The following is a 19,929-nucleotide window of genomic DNA, read 5'->3' on the forward strand; positions in this document are numbered from 1 at the left end:
TTAAATACCCAACAACTGTCGTTTCTACCCCTTTACTGGTTGTGACTAGTGTGACGTTTCTGGTTTGGGCTTTGCAATTTGGTGACAGATTCAGGAAGCTGACCCTGTCGATGATCTGCTCCGTTCTGGATCCGTCACATATAATGGATATGTGAATAGTGTTGGGCTTTATAACTAACCATAAATTGGAAATTTCCATCTTTCCTCATTGAGGGTCTTGCAAAGTCCTGTTTTTAATTCGATTGTAGAACTCTCTAATATACAGTAAAATCTAGTATCCATGTTAATTATACATCTTTCTCTATCTTCAAAGAATTGAATTATAATCTACGATTAGTAGATTCTTTGGAGAGGGTAATGAGAACACCACACTTCCTTCCATTTATAGCGATATAGCTGTAATCTTTAGCATTTGGTTTTTGTTCTAAGTCGTTGCTATAAAGATCCCCATAACTTTTTGTATGTACTCGTATTTGTCATCAGTATTAACTTCGGTGTAGATTATTGGCTGTGCTCGTATTTCTACATCTAGAGGTAGGACCTGCCTTGCCTTTTCTATTGACCTCGCTATTAAAAAAAATACATAGTTGCCTATTTCTCTTGTAATTTTAATCCATCATGTAGATACTGTGCTTGGCGGGTTGAGATTCAAGTTACCAGCCTAACAATATTCCCTTAGCAGCCTCCTGCTCGACGTTGGTTTCAACCCTTATGGTCGAACCCTATCCAGTTTGCTTACATTCATGGAAAAAAATCTACTTCAGGCACTGAATTCATTTGTTGTTTATGCGTTGCGAAATATGCTCTCACTATGCCTTTATTCCTTTGGTGTCCCGCCTGCCTGTGTCCATTGATTAATATTTCTTTCTCGTTGTGCTTGCCATATTCCTTTCTTTCCTTGAAATCTACTTCTACTGGATAACTTGTCTTATGTATCGCTTTAAACAGTACCTTTAAAGTGTGAGGCAGATTTTTCGTTAGTGAAAGCTCTCTTGCTTTTTGTTTACAGAGATCAAATGAACTACATGTTTTTAATTTGTTTATACACAGCATTAACGTCTTATCCAAAATCTAACTTTAGATGACTATCCTAGCCGAATTTTAGAAAGATTGGGGAATGATAAATCATCATAGCTCTGAAAAAGTTTACCATTATTTCCATCTTTTGTTCTAGAAAATTTTTTATTGTCCAATGTTTGTACAACAGTTTTGTCATGTTATAATAATTCCGTATCAGCCCTGGTATCTACCTAACCATCCAATTCTATTTTAAAAAGCCCCCGTAAGTGTGAAAAACTTTTAAACAAACAAGGTTTTAAAAGTTTCTCACTATTTAAATAGGTTAATGCAAATGAGAAACTACAAGGAGCTAAACGTATTCCCAGCCAAACTTCTCAAGTAAAACAAACAAAACCTCTAGTTCAGTACAGAGTGTATTGATGTTAAAACTTCTCCATACACTTCGGGAATATTTATGTATAACACGAAATGCAAATTACGAGCCTTATAGACCATAAATCTAACTGATTAGCAAATGAACAAGGCAAACGATCCAGAGTATAGTGCTGGGCGAAATATGGGCCAATGAGCCTCGCTAACGGCTATCACATGGGACTAAAAACGGGGATTCTCATTATTTGCCGCTCCAGCACGGGATGATTTATCTAGTTGTGGACCTAAAAAACTTAATCTTTGTTCTGCACTCCAGCTTGGCTTTGCCCCCGAATATTCGAATAATTAAAGATAGTTTTTATGTAGAGTGAAGAAGTGAAAAAAATATTACTAATTCATAACTTCAATAATAATATTTTTATATAAATGAACATGCAAACATGCATATATATATATATATATATATATATATATATATATATATATATATATATATATATATATATATATATATATATATTTAATGGTTAAATAGCAGAGGTTTTATCGGTTAATAATTGGCAAATGAAAGTCGTCAACTACTTTATTGATTTATTCGAATACGTTTCGCTTTTATTTTTAAAAGCATCATCAGTTCACTACAAATAAAAAAGATTTGAGAATATAAGTAAATAACCAACAGGGTCCATACTTACAAAAACAATTTGTAGGGTTTTTTTTATAGATGTTATAAAAACTCTACGATAACTTGACATTAAAGATTAACAACTAAACGAGAGAAACGAAACAACAAAATACAAGAAAAACTGTAAGAACACTAGTGTATTTAATTTTAACTGATGGCTTCATTTGAATGTTGGTTTAAGCTCTTTCGAGGGTCAAACCACACCGATCTTTTCGATTGTTTTCTATCAGCTCTAGAATGTCATAATTTTCACATGTGGCTTATTGTCGTACATGTGTTTCTTTGGAATGCAGGGATGAGGTACGATTCTTGAGGGAACTAGCGAGCGGAACGGGGACAGACTTTTTTTTTTAAAAGGATTGATTTTTTCTTTTTCTTTAAAAAACAAGCAAACAAAAAAAGGGAAAGAAGAATGGGATTGAAGTTACTGTCTTGTAAGGGGTTTTTTTATTTGTTTTGTATGATGAGAGAGTGATATATCTGGCTCAAGTTGTCGATGTCAGTTTTCTTATTTAGGGACGATGGATGTTTTAGAATTTGACACATTTCAAGGATGGATCGCTTATGGTATTTTTTTTGTTTGCACAGTATTTTGGTATTCGTGAAGTCGATACTGTGTTTGGTTGAAATGGCATGCTGTGCAAGGGCACAAGATGGTTTAGAAATCCTAATGTCGCTTTTGTGGGACGTTAGTCTACCTTGAAGAGAGCGGCTGGTCTGACCAATGTAGCAGGAGTTGCACTCTGCACAGGGTACATGATAGACGACATTAGTTTGTTCTAGAGGGGCCAATGGAGTTTTTGTCTTAGAAAATAACTTTTATAACTTTCTGGTCTTCCTAAATTGTATGTTAAAAAAAACAGTAAACGAAATTTAAAGCATTAACCATTTATTATTATTATTTATATGTATTATAAATATATTTTTTTAAATTTGTACACAGGAACTAATACTTAATATGCCGTATTTCCACCTCTTGCATCAATGCAAGACTGAATGCGATGTCCCATGCTTCTTATAAGTGTATTAATGTAGTTCTGGTATATGGTGCCCCATTCTTCAATAGTGCCCCGCTATTATAAGGTCTTGTAGTGTTCTTTAGAGTGGCTGCCGGGACTGAATTTTTCTTTTGAGCATATCCCATCCGTGCTCAATGGGATTGAGGTCAGGTGAGGAAGGTGGCCATTATAATCTGACGATATCTTCTGTCTCTAAAAAATCTACCACATGTCTCGTACGATGGGGAGGCGCATTGTCGTCCATAAAAATAAATTCTGGACCAACAGCTCCTCGCCACAAGCGTAAAACAGGCCTAAGAATGGTATTAATGTAAGTTTGTCCATTCATGTTACCAACAATATAAATTAAAGGAGTTTTATTATTTAGCATGATGCCGCCCCAATATATTATGGAGCCACCTTGATATAGACCTCTTTGTTTTAACTGTGTAAATAACGATGTCATCTACATAGCCGATGTTGTTTAGGCGTTTTCCATTTAAAAGGATTACATGTTCACAATTTTCCAAGGCTTTACTAAATATTTTCTTTGAATATATTTTGAATAATATAGGTGAAATTATACATCCTTGTCTAACGCCTCGCAAAATCTGGATCGCTTCCGTCGCGTCGGTTCATCTCCAAGATTTGTTCTTATTGTGGCTGATTGGTTTCGGTATAAATTTTGTATTATACGCCGGTCTTGATCATCTATTTGGTCTTTTGTTAGAACACCCGTCATTTTTCGGCGTTGAACTGTGTTAAATGCTTTTTGTTAGTGCACAAAGCAGGTGTAGATATCGCAAGTCAGATCTCTGCATCTTTGGAATAATACCTCTAGACTAAACAGTGCATCTCTCGTACCTACGCCTTTCATGAATCCAAACTGTGTGTCTTGTATTCTCTCTTCGCATAGCTTGTATATTCTGCGATATATAATTTTAAGAAAAAGTTTTAGTGTATGGCCCATTAGACTTATTAGATTATATTACGCACTTTTCCGCACTTTTTCGCTCCCTGATTCTTTGGTAACGTAATCAATTATGAAACTAGCTAATCTTTTGAAATATTACGTGTCATAGATATTATTAAATTTTTACATAGTATTCTTCAAGATTCATCATTAAGAAGTTTAAGAAATTCAGACTGTACTCCGTCTGGTCCTGGGGCTCTCCCTTCTTTTAGTGATATTATGGTTGCTCTTATTTCTGCCACTAGTATAGTTGGTATTGTTTCCATAGGTATTGGGGACTGGTTCTCCCTCTCATCAAAAAATAAACTTCGTATGCAATTCTTAGGTATTATCAATACTCTCTTTGTCCACGATTACCTCTTCGTTGTCATTAACAAATTTACTTACTCTTCTGTTTTTACATTTACCTGTAATTTCTGTTACCTTTTTATGCACGTTAAAGTCGTCGTATTTACTTTGTAGAATTTCAATTTCTTGGCATTTTTTTCTCCAGTTCTTTCTGTTTGGCTTCTCTGATCTTTATTTGTATATCTCGTTGTAATGTGTTATACATAGATTTATTGTTATTGTTTTTCCTTCTTTCTTCTATCAGCTGCAGAATCTCTGTCGTCATCCATGTCTTTTTCTTACCTTCTTCGTTCTTTATAAAATTGTCTTTAATGTCGTCTATTGTTTTATTAAGGGATTCTATCTTCTCTTCTGTGCTTTCCATTGTATTATCGATTTCTTTGGATTTTCTATTTATTGTTTTGCTAATTATTTCTTCTACTTCACTACATTTCAGTTTTCTCCTGTCCTGTTTTATTACAGTTTTTCCGCGTGTTTTCTTCAACTTGGTTTTATACACGCCCACTAAAGGATTGTGGTCAGATCGAATATCTGCGCCTGGGTAGGTTTTAACACTGTTGAAACTATTTCAATATCTTTTGTTAATAAGTATATAGTCTATTTGGTTTCTTATAATAGCGTGTTCTCTGTTGGCTCTAGGTGATTTCCACGTATCCAGGAGTTTAGGTGGTAGTTTGTAAAATATGTTGAGCACGATTAAGTCACGTTCAGCTGCAAAGATACTAATTGTTTCTCCTCATTGATTTATCTCTCCTAATTTATAAGGACCAACATGTTGCACTTTTTTTCCGTTACCTATTTTAGCATTGAAATCTCTCATGACTATAAGGAGGTCATGTCTCGTTTTATCTCATATAAAATTGCTTATTTGGTTATAAAATTTTGATATGTCCTCATGACTGTGGTCTGCTGTGAGTGCATAGATTTGTATAATGTTAGTGTTTATCGGTGACGTATTTATTTGTAACAAGAGGATTATATAGTTCACAGGTATGAAGTTGTTGACATGTTTGGCTATACTTTTATGTGTGATAATTTCGACTCCATTTTCTGATCCTGAATAGTATACTCTGTATTCTTCTATGTTACAATAACTTGAGTCAGGCCGCCTCATTTCTCTTGTGCCCATTATTGATATTTGATGTGTTCCATTTATTTGATTGCGCATTGGATTTTTCCTGATTGAGCCATAGACCTAACGTTGTAACAATATTTTTGCTTACCACGGGGTAAGAATATGGGGGACAATATTGGGCAAACAAAATAATCGGAACTAGTGCGTACGACACTCAGTTGGTTGTTGGAGAGCTGGGTCGTGGATAAGTTAAAGATATGGGGGTTGGATTGGGGCAACTACAAAAAAAAATAACGGGGTACTTATACAAATCTCTTGGGGCAAACAGAATGAAAATAAACCTGAAACACCTCAAGAAATTTAATATAGGGCGCCACTTGAGGTGCCTAATTATACCTATTACAACCACTAGTTGTAACTAGGGAAATAATTATGGAACATATAGAAAAAATATAGAAAAAAATATCTTTTTCAAATAAAACTCAAAATAGATCAGAGAAACAAATTAAACGATTATTTTTGTCTTAAACAAACAGTTATCAAAAATACAGATTTTACAAGAACATATTATACAACATAATCCAAATTGATAAAAACTTACATGTTCTTCGTTTACATACGAGATTGCTACAAAAATTTTAAATGGTTTCTAGGTTATAATATGGCCATAAATTTCATAAATAAATTTCATAAATTTCAAACGCTACAACGTTCCAATTGAAAACGTAAAAAAAACTAAATTTGTTCTGCCGTTCTTTGACAATTACTGTATTATAGGATTGCTAATTTTAATTAGACTCTTATACGATATAATGCATTTGAACAACACTGCGCAATCTTAATTACATATAAAGTTTTCCCATCCACAGTTTGCCCAGTGTTTACTTGCATCACGACAATTAAAACAAATATTGTGAAATACAGTACATATCTAGATTTTAGACAATGTGGAGAGTTCTCTGTAACTGAAATCCGTTTGTACCGGAGGAGCAAGTTCTTAGTTTATTAATTTTCGCGTGTTCAAATTGCAAAACTTCTTAATTATAATAATTCCGGAAGATTACTTGTGTATCGAACCTGCTTTATTGTCAATTAAATGGCGTTAATTAAAGTTTACTGTATATTGTTTAATTTTAATAGGGAATGAGCGAATAAATAATTACTTCATTAATTATTAAAGTAGGTTTCTTACTTGATATACAACTTTAAGTATGATTATTATATTTTCTTCTAAGTTACCACAAATTTAAATAAAATTGATCGTTTCTGCTCTTTTTGTGCTTTATATATACTTTTGCTTTTGTTTCCGATTCTTCATTTACCTATTTTGTCCACGCATTTTTATTAGCCATTGTCTATAATTCTTCAATAGTGTAACGTTATAAACGTCAGATCTTTATTTATTTATATTTAAATAATTATTTTATTTTAATTTCTTTATTAATTTTTTTAATTCCTTTACCTTCAGTTTCTTTTTTACTATTTTTTCTTCAAAAAAGTAGTTGGCTCCCTCTTTCTCTTTCTGTCTTTTAGAATAAATATTTGCCCTCTCTCTATTTCTGTCCAGTGAAATAAATATCTGCCCTCTCGCTTTCTGTCCTGTAGACTAAATATTCTGTTCTATATTGACAAAAGAGTTAATTCCATCATAGGCATACGTCCTATGGCATCTGTACTTAACTTTATTGGAGTCTCCTCCTACTTTCTGTCACTGTCAATCAACTTTTCTAATCGTGGTGGGATATTCTCTTTTGTCTGTAATTAAAATTTATAAAAGAAGGCAAAAATTATTATAAGGTTTATTTTATCGTCTGCTGCAGAATTCTCTTGGGTTTATTGGAGAATTTATTAAACCTTCTAAGGAGGGTATATATATATATACATATACATATATATATATATATATATATATATATATATATATATATATATATATATATATAATGGCTATACACCCCAGCGTGGGGCTAAACCGCAGATGCTTTCTAGATCCTATTTCTTGGGTGGATCAGTCCTTTTTGTTTAGGTTTAAGTTCTTCCTTAATGTCTACATTTGTTCTGCTTCTATATTCCTTTTGTTCTATTCTGATTGGGCCCAGTATAGTTCTCATAATCTTTCTCTCCGCTATTCTTAAGTCTTCTTTTTTTTTACCATCGTCATTGTTTCTCCTGCATATAATAATATTAGCCTAATTATAGTGTTATAAATGTTTATCTTAGTTTTCTTAGTCAGTGTTTTGCTTGTAAGTAATCTTTTGTTTGCAAAATAAGCTTTATTAGCTGCTAATATTTTTTCTTTTATTTTGGACTTCCTTTCTCCGGTTTTGCTTATTGTAACCCCTAGATATTTGAAGTATTTGAAGTCTTCCTTTTTATGTATTGTTGTCCTACCTCCCAGTCCTCTGGCATTTTCTCTTCTTTCCATATATTTTTCAATAGTGCGAGTATTTTTCCTCTTAACTCCCTTCCTCCGTATTTTATTAGTTCCATAATAATTCCATCTTTACCAAAAGCTTCTCCATTTTTGCTTATCTGTACTACTTTCTCCAAATCCTCTAATGTTGGTTATTTTAAAATTTCGATGTCTACTTCATCTACTTCATCTGCTTTTTCTTCGTGCACCTTTTCCTCCTCGTTATTCATTTCTTCTCGTATCGCTTCCTCTGTTAAGAGCTCTGTGTAGTAATTCCTCCATACTTGCTTGTATTCTTGATCCTCTATTATCACTGGCCTCTCTTTATTTTTTATTTCGTTTGTTTTCCCTTTATATTTTTTGTTTTGTTTTTTAATCTTTTTGTTAAAATTTTTCGTGTTTCTTTTTTTTCTTTCCTGCTCTATTTCCTGCATTTTTTTATCTACCAATCTTCTTTTATTTTGCCTTAATACCTTTTTTAGCATTCTTTCTTAATTTTTTATATTCTTCTCTGTCTTTCTCTTTATCTGTTCTTAGTCATTTAATTCTGGCTTGCACTTTTTTCCTGTTATTTCTCTACATTCTTGGTTATATCATCCGTTTTTTGTTTTATCCTGACTTTTACCTACCTGCATATTTGCACCTTCTTCTATTAATTTTTTATCGTCTCCCATTCTGTGTTTATATCTTTTACTTTATATTTTTCTTTTATTTGAACTTTTACTGTCTCTTCATATTTTTTTTTACTTTTTCATTACTCATTTTATTGACATTCCACTTTTTATGTTGGCTTTTTTGTGTTGTTTCAATTTTACCTTTTTGTCTTATAGTGGCTATGACCATGTTATATCTTTATTGACGATTGTTTTCGTTTATTAATCATTATGTGATCAATTTGACTGTATATTTACTGATCTGGTGACCTCCATGTTACTTTATGTATTTTAGGGTGTTCAAATTTTGTAGAGCTTATTAACAAATTTGTTCTAGTTGATAGATTACAACTTAGTCTTTGCCCATGTCATTCGTGTTTTCGTGTATTGTATGCTTTCTTGCAATTTGTTGTAAAAAGTTCTCTTTTACAATCTGTGCATTGAGATCTAGTACAAATATGACATCTTCTTTGGGTATTTTTTCTATCTCCTTTTTGACCCTATCATAAAAGATTTCTTTTTCGTCTGCATTGTTTGTTTCTGTAGGGGCGTATAAAAGTTCAACACTGATATATTAAATGGTTTGTTGTTATCTCTTAGATAGGCCATCCTTTCGCATATTGGCTTGGAATTTATAATTTTCTCTCTTAGGTGGCCTAGTATCATAAGTCCCATCGCTTTTTGCCGTTGCTTCTTTCCTCCTGAATATAACATTGTAAAGTCTTGTTTAATAATTTGTCCTTGTCCCTCCCAACGTAATTCTTGTAGCGCTACAATATCTATTCTATACTTTTTGAGTTCTCTTCCTATTTCTAGCATTTTTCCTGGAGCTGGTCCAGGTGCTTTTCTGTATTTTAATTTTTTTATTCGTTCTTGTAATTCTTCTTCTGATATTAGTACTCTATCGTGAAGTTTCGTTAATGATTATTTCTCTGTTCTCTTCTTCTCCTTCTCCATATAATTTCGTGAAATGCTCAGACCATTGTTCCTCGGTAATGTTATCTATGCGTACAAATTCATTCATTTCTGTTTTTTGTCTCCTTATCATCTTCCACACCCTTTTCTGGGATCCATAGAGGTCGTATTCATCATTAATTATTAAAGTAGGTTTCTTACTTGATATACAACTTTAAGTATGATTATTATATTTTCTTCTAAGTTACCACAAATTTAAATAAAATTGATCGTTTCTGCTCTTTTTGTGCTTTATATATACTTTTGCTTTTGTTTCCGATTCTTCATTTACCTATTTTGTCCACGCATTTTTATTAGCCATTGTCTATAATTCTTCAATAGTGTAACGTTATAAACGTCAGATCTTTATTTATTTATATTTAAATAATTATTTTATTTTAATTTCTTTATTAATTTTTTTAATTCCTTTACCTTCAGTTTCTTTTTTACTATTTTTTCTTCAAAAAAGTAGTTGGCTCCCTCTTTCTCTTTCTGTCTTTTAGAATAAATATTTGCCCTCTCTCTATTTCTGTCCAGTGAAATAAATATCTGCCCTCTCGCTTTCTGTCCTGTAGACTAAATATTCTGTTCTATATTGACAAAAGAGTTAATTCCATCATAGGCATACGTCCTATGGCATCTGTACTTAACTTTATTGGAGTCTCCTCCTACTTTCTGTCACTGTCAATCAACTTTTCTAATCGTGGTGGGATATTCTCTTTTGTCTGTAATTAAAATTTATAAAAGAAGGCAAAAATTATTATAAGGTTTATTTTATCGTCTGCTGCAGAATTCTCTTGGGTTTATTGGAGAATTTATTAAACCTTCTAAGGAGGGTATATATATATATACATATACATATATATATATATATATATATATATATATATATATATATATATATATATATAATGGCTATACACCCCAGCGTGGGGCTAAACCGCAGATGCTTTCTAGATCCTATTTCTTGGGTGGATCAGTCCTTTTTGTTTAGGTTTAAGTTCTTCCTTAATGTCTACATTTGTTCTGCTTCTATATTCCTTTTGTTCTATTCTGATTGGGCCCAGTATAGTTCTCATAATCTTTCTCTCCGCTATTCTTAAGTCTTCTTTTTTTTTACCATCGTCATTGTTTCTCCTGCATATAATAATATTAGCCTAATTATAGTGTTATAAATGTTTATCTTAGTTTTCTTAGTCAGTGTTTTGCTTGTAAGTAATCTTTTGTTTGCAAAATAAGCTTTATTAGCTGCTAATATTTTTTCTTTTATTTTGGACTTCCTTTCTCCGGTTTTGCTTATTGTAACCCCTAGATATTTGAAGTATTTGAAGTCTTCCTTTTTATGTATTGTTGTCCTACCTCCCAGTCCTCTGGCATTTTCTCTTCTTTCCATATATTTTTCAATAGTGCGAGTATTTTTCCTCTTAACTCCCTTCCTCCGTATTTTATTAGTTCCATAATAATTCCATCTTTACCAAAAGCTTCTCCATTTTTGCTTATCTGTACTACTTTCTCCAAATCCTCTAATGTTGGTTATTTTAAAATTTCGATGTCTACTTCATCTACTTCATCTGCTTTTTCTTCGTGCACCTTTTCCTCCTCGTTATTCATTTCTTCTCGTATCGCTTCCTCTGTTAAGAGCTCTGTGTAGTAATTCCTCCATACTTGCTTGTATTCTTGATCCTCTATTATCACTGGCCTCTCTTTATTTTTTATTTCGTTTGTTTTCCCTTTATATTTTTTGTTTTGTTTTTTAATCTTTTTGTTAAAATTTTTCGTGTTTCTTTTTTTTCTTTCCTGCTCTATTTCCTGCATTTTTTTATCTACCAATCTTCTTTTATTTTGCCTTAATACCTTTTTTAGCATTCTTTCTTAATTTTTTATATTCTTCTCTGTCTTTCTCTTTATCTGTTCTTAGTCATTTAATTCTGGCTTGCACTTTTTTCCTGTTATTTCTCTACATTCTTGGTTATATCATCCGTTTTTTGTTTTATCCTGACTTTTACCTACCTGCATATTTGCACCTTCTTCTATTAATTTTTTATCGTCTCCCATTCTGTGTTTATATCTTTTACTTTATATTTTTCTTTTATTTGAACTTTTACTGTCTCTTCATATTTTTTTTTACTTTTTCATTACTCATTTTATTGACATTCCACTTTTTATGTTGGCTTTTTTGTGTTGTTTCAATTTTACCTTTTTGTCTTATAGTGGCTATGACCATGTTATATCTTTATTGACGATTGTTTTCGTTTATTAATCATTATGTGATCAATTTGACTGTATATTTACTGATCTGGTGACCTCCATGTTACTTTATGTATTTTAGGGTGTTCAAATTTTGTAGAGCTTATTAACAAATTTGTTCTAGTTGATAGATTACAACTTAGTCTTTGCCCATGTCATTCGTGTTTTCGTGTATTGTATGCTTTCTTGCAATTTGTTGTAAAAAGTTCTCTTTTACAATCTGTGCATTGAGATCTAGTACAAATATGACATCTTCTTTGGGTATTTTTTCTATCTCCTTTTTGACCCTATCATAAAAGATTTCTTTTTCGTCTGCATTGTTTGTTTCTGTAGGGGCGTATAAAAGTTCAACACTGATATATTAAATGGTTTGTTGTTATCTCTTAGATAGGCCATCCTTTCGCATATTGGCTTGGAATTTATAATTTTCTCTCTTAGGTGGCCTAGTATCATAAGTCCCATCGCTTTTTGCCGTTGCTTCTTTCCTCCTGAATATAACATTGTAAAGTCTTGTTTAATAATTTGTCCTTGTCCCTCCCAACGTAATTCTTGTAGCGCTACAATATCTATTCTATACTTTTTGAGTTCTCTTCCTATTTCTAGCATTTTTCCTGGAGCTGGTCCAGGTGCTTTTCTGTATTTTAATTTTTTTATTCGTTCTTGTAATTCTTCTTCTGATATTAGTACTCTATCGTGAAGTTTCGTTAATGATTATTTCTCTGTTCTCTTCTTCTCCTTCTCCATATAATTTCGTGAAATGCTCAGACCATTGTTCCTCGGTAATGTTATCTATGCGTACAAATTCATTCATTTCTGTTTTTTGTCTCCTTATCATCTTCCACACCCTTTTCTGGGATCCATAGAGGTCGTATTCCATATCTTTGGTAAATTTCTCCCAGTGTTCTTTTTTGATGTTATCTATTTCTTGGTTTACTCTATTCCTGATTCTCACGTAGTCTTCTCGTGCCTCCGGTGTCTTCACTCCTTTGTATGTTAGGAAAGCTTGTTTCGTTTCATTTGCTAGTGCTTTTACTCTTACCTACTTTTCTTTAACCTAAAGCTTCTTCCGCTGCTTGTAGGATACATTTTTTAATAATTTTACAGGTTTCTTCTATATTCTTTTTAGTCTCTAGGTTATGGCTGTTTAGTTTTTCTGTTAGTCTGTTTCTATACAGGTCTCTGTACTTTTTCTTCTGTAACTTTTCTTCCACTTTTGTTTTTCGCTTGCCTTGTGTGATGATTGCTATATTTATTTTTCCTAGTACCAGGCCATGGTCGGATCCTACATTGGCGGAAGATAGAGTGCGCACATCTATTATATTCTTGGGGTGTATTTGTCTGTTTGTTATAGTATAGTCAATCATCGTCCTCTTGTATCTGACCAAGTGATCTCATGTTGTATTGGGTAGTCAAAGTATGTGTTGTTAATTCGGAGGTTATTCATTAAACAAAGTTCTAGAAGTCTTTCTCCGTTGTCGTTCAGCGTTTCTTCATTAAATCTTTGTGTAACTCCAGCCACAGGTATGTTGCCTACTCTGGCGTTTAGGTCGCCGAGAATTATTGTTTTACTACCGGCTATTGTGGTGTCCAGTAGATCTTGGAGCTGTCCATAAAAAGCATATTTGTCTTCCTTGTTTTTGCTGTTATCCGTGCATATACGGGGATAATATTAAGTATCGTCTGGTGAAGTTTAATTCAAACCAGCATCATGTGTTCGTTGATGTATCTTATTTCTTGAATATTGTTACTATATTTATTTTGCATTAAGAGGCCCACTCCTGCCTGAGCTCGTTTACTTTTATCTACTCCGCTGTACAGGAATATAAATTTGTTTCTATTGGCAGTTCCTTTCCCTTTTTTTTTGTTTCGTTCAGGGCACATATATCAATTTTATGGAGCTCCAATTCCTGCACAACTTCCTGTTCCCGTTTGTTCCACGATGCAATGTTTTAAGTGCCAATTCGTAGATTATTTGGTCTCTTTGTCGTTTTTCTTGCGTGGTTCGTCATCTGTGTATCCGTCCGATTCCGAGGCTTCTGTTCGGTTCTCTGAGCATTGATTTTTTTGACAGTAAGTAGGCTGCTAACCTTGCTCACCAACCCCCTTCTCGGAGGACAATTTTTCCCTTCCTCGTCAGCCCTGACCCTGCCTTCCATTGGGGTTGGTTACCCAAGATCCAGCAAGGTTGCTCAGGTTTTCCAGAGTTCACCCGTGTAGCCCAAGCCGCACTTCGTGGAGGTGAGGATAGGGATTGAGTAGGAGAGGCTGAAGAATGCCAACTGGAAACAGCATCTTATATTGCGCTTCACTACCCCTTTGAACCCCGTTTTCTTGTCTGTCTTTCTTTATTTCTTCTTACTACATGATATAATGTTTGACGTAAGTGAATCATTATTAAATTAAAATATTGTTATTTATATCATTGCTCTACTGTACTATAGCTCTCTTTGTAAGTCGAAAACGCTCAACTAGGAATTAAAATCTTTTACACACTTCAAAAATACTTACCTTTTCCATCTTTTGATTTATTAATGTAGAGCTTAGCCCCTTTCACGGTAACAGCGTTTTTTTTTCAGTTTTTGTGAGCGACCTTTTATGCATATACATATAAATATTACAATAAATTTGAAAATGACAAAGTGTAATGAAATGGAAATGGATGGCTCGTTCCGAAATGACGTGCAAAAAGGAAAACATTTCCTTTGCTGTCCATGAATGATAAAACTATTCGAAGAATTTTAGATGGATGGTGCCTTTGTTCGGTTTAAACGGTACGGAACAATAAAGAAAATGTATTTTTTTCTCTCAAGTCTTGCTCTCTTGATATCAATCGTTTCGTATATACTGGGTGTCTAGGTTTGTTTAGCTTTAAATATTTATTTAAATGTAACAATAAAACACTAAAAACTTTGTTTTCAAAACTTCCACAAAATTTATTTTAAATTCTTATCGCTACAGCTGTTTTGGCTGATTGCCTTTCTCAAGTGATCTGTTTTTGGTATGGGTTTACACTTTATAGTCTCTAATGGAATAGGTTGAGGAGAAGAGAACTGTTTGTCTCAAGCTGGTCATTAAGAATTATATCTGTGTTTTTTAATTTGTTGATTTCCATAGATTCTAACAAAGATAGCTCAAGGCCTTTATTTTGAATGTGAAGAATTTTAAATTTGTCATTAAAAGAATGATTATGATCTAGAAGGTGAAGTGCGTATGTAGAATCTGTTTTTCTATAATTGAAATCCCTTTTATGTTCTGCTATCCGTTTATTAAAATTTCTACCCGTTTGACCAATGTAAGTTTTTGGGCAGGCGCCATATTTAAGTTTGTACACACCACTGTGTAAGTGTTTTTTATGTTGGCTCTTGTTGTTTTTAATATATTTGCCTAGGTTGTTAATTGTTCTGAAAGCTGGTGTTATTCCTTTCTTTTTTATGTGTTTGGCTATTTTTGTTGATATTTTGCCTGTATATGTAATCGAGCAGAAGGTACTAAGCAGAGTTTTTTCTCTGGTGGTGGAAATACTAAGTTCAGGGCTTTCTTGTGTAGTTTTTGATTTAACATTTTTTGAATTGTTTGTTCGTTGTATCCATTGTTTACTGCTATTTGCTTCTTCTTTTTCTTCTTCTTCATGTGCCTTGTCCGTTCCGAACGTTGGCAATCAACATGGCTATTCTGACTTTGTTTACGGCAGATCTGAATAGTTCAGCAGATGACAATCCGAACCATTGCCGCAAGTTTTGGAGCCACGAGTGTCTTCTCCTCCCTGAACAGCTTCTGCTGTCTATTTTCCCTTGAACGATCAGTTGTAGTACTTTATATTTATTATGTCTCATAACGTGACCCAAGAATTCCAACTTTCTTTTCTTTATACTTATTCCTACCTCTCTCTCTTTACCTAGCTATTACTAAGCTATTTGCTTAATGATATTTAATTATGTCTCTTTGTTTATTTTGACTTCGGAATTTCTGTTAATCTATGTAACATACTATGATAGGCTGCCACTTTATGTTGTATGGGATGGTATGATAAATTGTGAATAGTCGTGTCAGCACGGGTAGGTTTATGAAATATGGAGAAGTCATGTTTGTTTTTAAGCCTGATAATTTTTAAATCTAAAAAAATTCGGTTGCCTGTAAAGTCGGTTTTACGGGCGAAGATTTTACGTGACAACGTCTTTTTCTCGGTAGAATATTTATTGATATGAATATTATTAAATTGCACAATAGTTGTTTGCAGTTGAAACGCGCTGTTTCTTCTCAATCGACTGAATTACGATTGATTGCAGAGTGATTTAAACTAATAATTTACTTAACACTATCAACATTTGTCAATAGTATGACATAACCTATAAACTCAGTTTCTCAACTTTTGTGTCAATCTAACAATTAATCAATCAATCATAGTTTACGATAATGAAATATTAGTGTACAATTATTTACCTTTTTTGTTGTAGTTGTTGTAAATGACGAATCTAAGCACTCCACATTTTTACTACAGACACAGCTGACGATACTTTAACCACACGTGTGAACTTGTATTATGACGCTTTCTCGGTTTTCCAACGCCAAGAACGCTCGAGAAAGACAGAGACACAAGCACGCACCGATTCAACGCGCCTAATTCTCTAGTGCTGCGCGCGCAGCGGACCGATCATGTTTGAGTGGGAGAGAGACGCAAGGCATTCGCCGGTCCGGCGGGCCTCTCTCTCGTTCGGTGACTCATCGTAACAGACGTGAGCGGGCGTTACACTTTTTCATGAGTGACTCCGAGCCACAACCTAATTTAAGACGTTGTCACGTCAAAATTTATGGATTGATTTTGTTTCTATTGTAAATTCAACATGACTGTGAAGAGAATTAATATACGATAAAAATTGGTCGAGTTGCCTGTTAGTTCCTGTGAAACATACCAGTACGTCGTCTACGTATCTCCACCAATATAAAAACTGTTTGAATATGGGATGTTTTGAAATCTTTGTCTCTAGATGATCCATAAAAATATCTGATAGCAATGGGCTTAGAGGATTTCCCATTATAAGTCCTGCATTGTCATTTGTATATAATTCATTATTAAATTCAAAGTAGTCCTGGTTTATGCAAACTTCAAGAAGATGTAAAATTTCAGATGTAATGATTGTATTTGGACTATTTTGGTCTAAAAGGTTTTTTACTAGAATAAAAGTTTCTGTAGGAGGGATACTAGGAAAAAGATTTTTTACGTCAAATGAAATTAATCTGAAGTTGTTAGATAACTGAAAATGTTGTATTTTATTAACTAGTTCTATTGTATTTTTTATGGTAAATTTAGGTGAAAATTTAGTGTGTTCTAAAATAATCTCTAACAGTTTTTTTGAAAGTTTATATGACGGAGCTGTATAAAAAGAAACTACAGGTCTTATTGGGTGATCTGGTTTGTGTAGTTTAATGAAAGAGTATAATTTAGGAGGGTGTGGGTTCATGATTTTGAGGTATTTTTGTTCTATTGGATTTAATATTGATTTTGAATTTTCTAACGCTGAACTTAGTATTTCCACCACCAGAGAAAAAACCCAGTACCTTCTGCTCGATTACATATACAGACAAAATATTAACTAAAATAGCCAAACACATAAAAAAGAAAGGAATAACACCAGCTTTCAGAACAAATAACAACCTAGGCAAATATATTAAAAATAACAAGAACCAACATAAAAAACACTTACACAGTGGTGTGTACAAACTTAAATGTGGCGACTGAACAAAAACTTACATTGGTCGAACGGGTAGAAATTTTAATAAACGAATAGCAGAACATAAAAGGGCTTTCAATAATAGAAAAACAGATTCTACATACGCACTTTACCTTCTAGATCATAATCATTCTTTTAATGACTAATTTAAAATTCTCCACATTCAAAATAAAGGCCGTAAGCTATCTTTGTTAGAATCTATGGAAATCAATCAATTAAAAAACACAGATATAATTTTGAATGACCAGCTTGAGACAAACAGTTCTCCCCTCCTCAACCTATTCCATTAGAGACTATAAAGTGTAAACCCATACCAAAAATAGATCACTTGAGAAAGGCAACAGTCGAAACAGCTGTAGTGATAAGAAGTTAAAATAAATTTTGTGGAACTTTTGAAAACAAAGTTTTCAGTGTTTTATTGTTACATAAAATGAATTTCCATCAAGTAACGGTCGAATCCATCAATTATTTATTTAAATATACATCTTTTTATTTATTTTGCACACTAGGTAAAATATTAAAAAACTTCCACTTCTCCTTTTGCGTCATCAGTAATATTTACTTAAAAAGTAAAAAGAGATAGGAAAGAAATCTAGATCTTCCCATTTCCAACAATTCAAGACGCGATGGACAATTATTTTACTGTTTTAGATATTAATTCAGCTTTCTGGAGTATCACTATTAAAATTATAGACAGAGAAAAAATATCTTTTGTAAGAAAATATGGAAAATTTATGTTTAAACTCCTTCCGTTTGGCTTAAAGAATGCCACACAATATTTCAAAGAGTAATAACTAATATAATTTGTTAAAATAGTTCAGATGCATTTTGTAAAAACTATATTTATGGCGAAAAAGCTGACAAAAGTAGAAGAATAAAAAGCTTTTTATTTACCAACAATTAAAGTAGACCTCGTTGCTCAAATAAGCAGCTTCATTGGGGGTGGGTAAGGGTATAGAAGACAAAGTGCAGATTAAAGACATATAGATAATAATTAGATAACAGTCTGACAAAAGAAAAACAAGAAACACTAAATACAGTTAAACTGCAAACCAAAATGAGCGCCAATGAGTTTTAACCTTAAACCCATAAAAGGACTTAAGACTAAATTAAATAAACAAACATTTCTCTCAAACATTTTACCATCAACTTCGATTTTACATCGTAGTGGGTGTTTAGATGTTGTCATACATTTGGTTTTTTCTGCTGATATTATCATATTGTATTTCTTGGCTATTGTATTAAAGCTGTGTGTTAATTTATGGAGCTCGTCTTCTTTCTCGGCGTTTACTGTGTTACGACATTAGGTAACCATGACCTTTACGTACTGCTTGAATTATTTCGTCCATTATTATATTAAAGAAAAGTGGGCTTAACGAGTCACCCTGTCTGACTCCTCTTTGTACTTTGTGTTTCCATTTATCTTTATTATTCATTTATCTTTGCCTGTATTCGAATATGAAAGTAGATGTTTTCGATGGTTTGTATAAGATTAATTGGTATGTTTCTTTTAGACAATAGGTGTAAGACGTCTTCGACTTGGATGCGATCAAAAGCCTTTGTCAGGTTTATAAAACATAGATTTGCTGATTTATTGTGCTCGATGGCCTTTTCTGTGAGTTATCTTAGTACAAATACGGCGTCTACACAGGATCTTCCGGATCTAAATCCTTATTGTTCATATGATGAAATTGATAGTTTATTGATTTTGTTGGTTAGGACTTTTGTTGTAAGCTTAAGTGCAGTGTTCAGTAGATTTATACCTCTATAATTGTTGGGGTCTTCTTTATCTCCTTTCTTGAACATTGGTATCATTATACTGTTTCTTCATGCGTCTGGTATCTTGCAGTGCAATATAAATTTTTGGTATAAGTTTTGTCATCTCTAGAGTTATACTTTCTTGGTTATACCGTTGTATAACCGTTATACCGTTGGTTATTCCGTCTGGTTCAGGTGACAGTTTCGTCAGGTATTTTTCCCATTTATTTGCTGGTATGTTATTGTATTCCTTCAATTCTGCCATTTCTGTCCGTTAGTTTCTTACGAATCTTCATATTTGTTTTTGTGTATTAACCAAACTGGATTTTACTCTTTAGATATTTCTCTATAGTCGGTACTATAACCAACAATATTTAGTATTATTTAAAAAAGTTATTAAGTAACAGATTACAAAAAGGGGTCGAAAAATTCAAAAGTCCTTTGTTTTTTTTTTCGGTGAAAATATTTCATTGTAGTACCGACTATAGCCAATTCGATACAGAATATAAAACCGTTTTGTTTCTTACTTTTGAAAAATTTGTTTCCAAGAAATAATGACACTCACCAACAAATTGGATGATTTGATTAGCCATTTTCAAAGCCGACATTTTGAAAAAAGAAAGAAAACCATGTTTTTAAATTAGTTTAATGTATGTACTTTCAACTGCAGGAAGTGTGATATTCAAATATCTTTTGTACTATAA

At 32.9% G+C, this 19,929-nt stretch overlaps 1 protein-coding gene across 1 annotated transcript in view; it reads right to left on the reverse strand.

The window, feature by feature from the left end:
- Window positions 1-424: 424 nt before the first annotated feature.
- Window positions 425-19,929, reverse strand: part of LOC140451330 (uncharacterized) — a 29,004-nt gene continuing 9,499 nt past the window's right edge. Inside the window, exon 5 of the mRNA XM_072545076.1 lies at window positions 425-567. Within this exon, the coding sequence (XP_072401177.1) occupies window positions 425-567 (143 nt within the window). The remainder of the gene's footprint in view (window positions 568-19,929) is intronic.

The sequence above is a fragment of the Diabrotica undecimpunctata genome, chromosome 9 (genome assembly GCF_040954645.1).
Source record: "Diabrotica undecimpunctata isolate CICGRU chromosome 9, icDiaUnde3, whole genome shotgun sequence".
In the NCBI taxonomy this organism is placed as follows: domain Eukaryota; kingdom Metazoa; phylum Arthropoda; class Insecta; order Coleoptera; family Chrysomelidae; genus Diabrotica; species Diabrotica undecimpunctata.